Below are 1,883 nucleotides of genomic sequence, written 5' to 3' on the forward strand. Positions count from 1 at the left end.
TACCCTTGAGGAAGGCTATCCCTGGTCAGAAGTAAGCGACGCTTCGCTGCCGAGACTCTATCGAGCGGCTCGGAGCAGCTATGGCCACCTGGGTCGAAGTTTGGATTCGTGAGCTGTTCGAAGACCCAAACAAACCCCTCGAACACTATCATGGTGAAGATTGGGTGGTTGACGGGGCTTCGAAGCTGTACGCCACGAGCCAGCCCCTCACGATGCATATTGCGGAGCCCTACAGTAGGGCTTCCGACGGCGGTCAAGCAGCTGTCGGTATCGTCGCTGATGCAAAAAAGATCGGGAAGAGATTACGGGACGTACCCTGCGCCGCCTGGCTTGATGCTGGGGTCCCTCAACATGCGGCCGGAAACCCCAAAACGGCCCGCTTCACCCTCTGGCCTGATCGCGAGGCCCACGATTTTGCGGACATAGCCATCGAAGCCGCGAGAGCAGTGTTGTTAAAGCTAGCCAACGCAGCTGAAACCACAGAAGAGCAGCTCCGTCCCAAACATCGGGAGCACGCCTATTACCACTTTCGAGCGGTTAACTTGAAAAGGGCCGCAGAGACGTTCACAGCCCTCTACGTAACCCGAGCCAACGGTTCCAGGACACCTGGAACCCTGGCTCCGGAAGCCACTGACCAAATTTGGTTCTGCGCAAACATCATGGGGCGCACTACCATAATCTGGATGATCAACGAAGACAGCCTTGAAGCTGACGATGACTATCCAGTTGCGTCATGGTAGAAGCGAGGTTCGGGCACTCACAGATGAGTCGCCGAACCTTCTTTTTCGAAGGGGGGATGTAGTGAACGACTCTGATAAACCGGTTCGCTCAAAGGCATCAGGTGACCACGATTGAGGTTTCCGCAATTGTAACCTAAGCTTCGAAACCCCTAAGATCAAGCTCGGTTCTGGGCTACACCAGCGCAGCATGAAGGATACGTTACGCAGCCATGATCAATCATGGCGATGGTCCGAGATGGGAAGATCGGATGCCGCCACCCTAATGAAGGCTACGGAAACTAGTGTAGACGTTACCGTAGCATATTCTTGTATAAAAAGAGGAATTCAATAAAATAAGTCGGCGGCCAGAAGCCGTAGCGACATTAAATCCCCACAACTAGCTTCTCAACTCCAATCTTAGGTTAACAGGAACCTAACAGAGCGCTTCAATGGCCTGATCACCCGCACTGAAGCCTCTAAATCCTGCTCGGTTCATGACTAACCGACTCTCCTTGCCTCTCACCCTCAAGTCGCTACCGACGCCCAAAGAAAGGATTTGGAGACTATGATTCCTAGTACGGACACCCACACAACCTGCTAGGAGACCCAAGTTGTCTTTACCGTAGTCTACCAACAAAAAATCTGTTACACTGGGATTCTCTGGGTTTCTGGGGTTCTCTGGGATGCTGGGGTTCTCTGGGGTTCCAGGTAAAGTCCATGGATAGTTAAAGTCTCAGGGGTGGTTTCAGGTGGGTCCAATAGGTCCAAGGGTTGAATAACAGGAGAGTGTACCAGGTGGTGGGTGTCAGGGTGGTGGTTCTTGATATCTTCCCCAGTAGAGGCAGAACCTCTATCTTCTACTGAGTCTGCTTGCCATTTCCCTGCTGCTTGGTCTTCAAGGGGCATAGGGGGGCAATATGGCCTGGTTTTCTGCACCTGAAACAGGCTCCCTTCTTTCTGAGCTCAGTCTTCTCAGCCTCAGTGAGTTTGGAGAGAGGCTTCCCAGAGTTGGTGGATATACTATCTATCTCCATAGGGACTACTCCAGAGTTCTCAGTCTTAGGGGAGTAGTAGCTGGTGGCCTGGCTTCTTCTCTGGTAGCTGAACTGGATCTGGTCAATCCTATCAGCTGTTGCTGCAGCTGTGGCTAAGTTGATGGGTGGG

At 52.6% G+C, this 1,883-nt stretch overlaps 1 protein-coding gene across 1 annotated transcript; it reads left to right on the forward strand.

The window, feature by feature from the left end:
- Positions 1-80: 80 nt before the first annotated feature.
- On the forward strand, positions 81-740 carry SPPG_09374 (uncharacterized protein; the record flags this gene model as incomplete). The annotated part of the gene is made up of 1 exon (XM_016757534.1): positions 81-740. The coding sequence occupies one exon, from the start codon at positions 81-83 to the stop codon at positions 738-740; it is 660 nt and encodes a 219-aa protein (XP_016606077.1).
- Between the last annotated feature and the right edge of the window lie 1,143 nt (positions 741-1,883).

This window comes from Spizellomyces punctatus (genome assembly GCF_000182565.1).
Source record: "Spizellomyces punctatus DAOM BR117 chromosome Unknown supercont1.12, whole genome shotgun sequence".
Lineage (NCBI taxonomy): Eukaryota > Fungi > Chytridiomycota > Chytridiomycetes > Spizellomycetales > Spizellomycetaceae > Spizellomyces > Spizellomyces punctatus.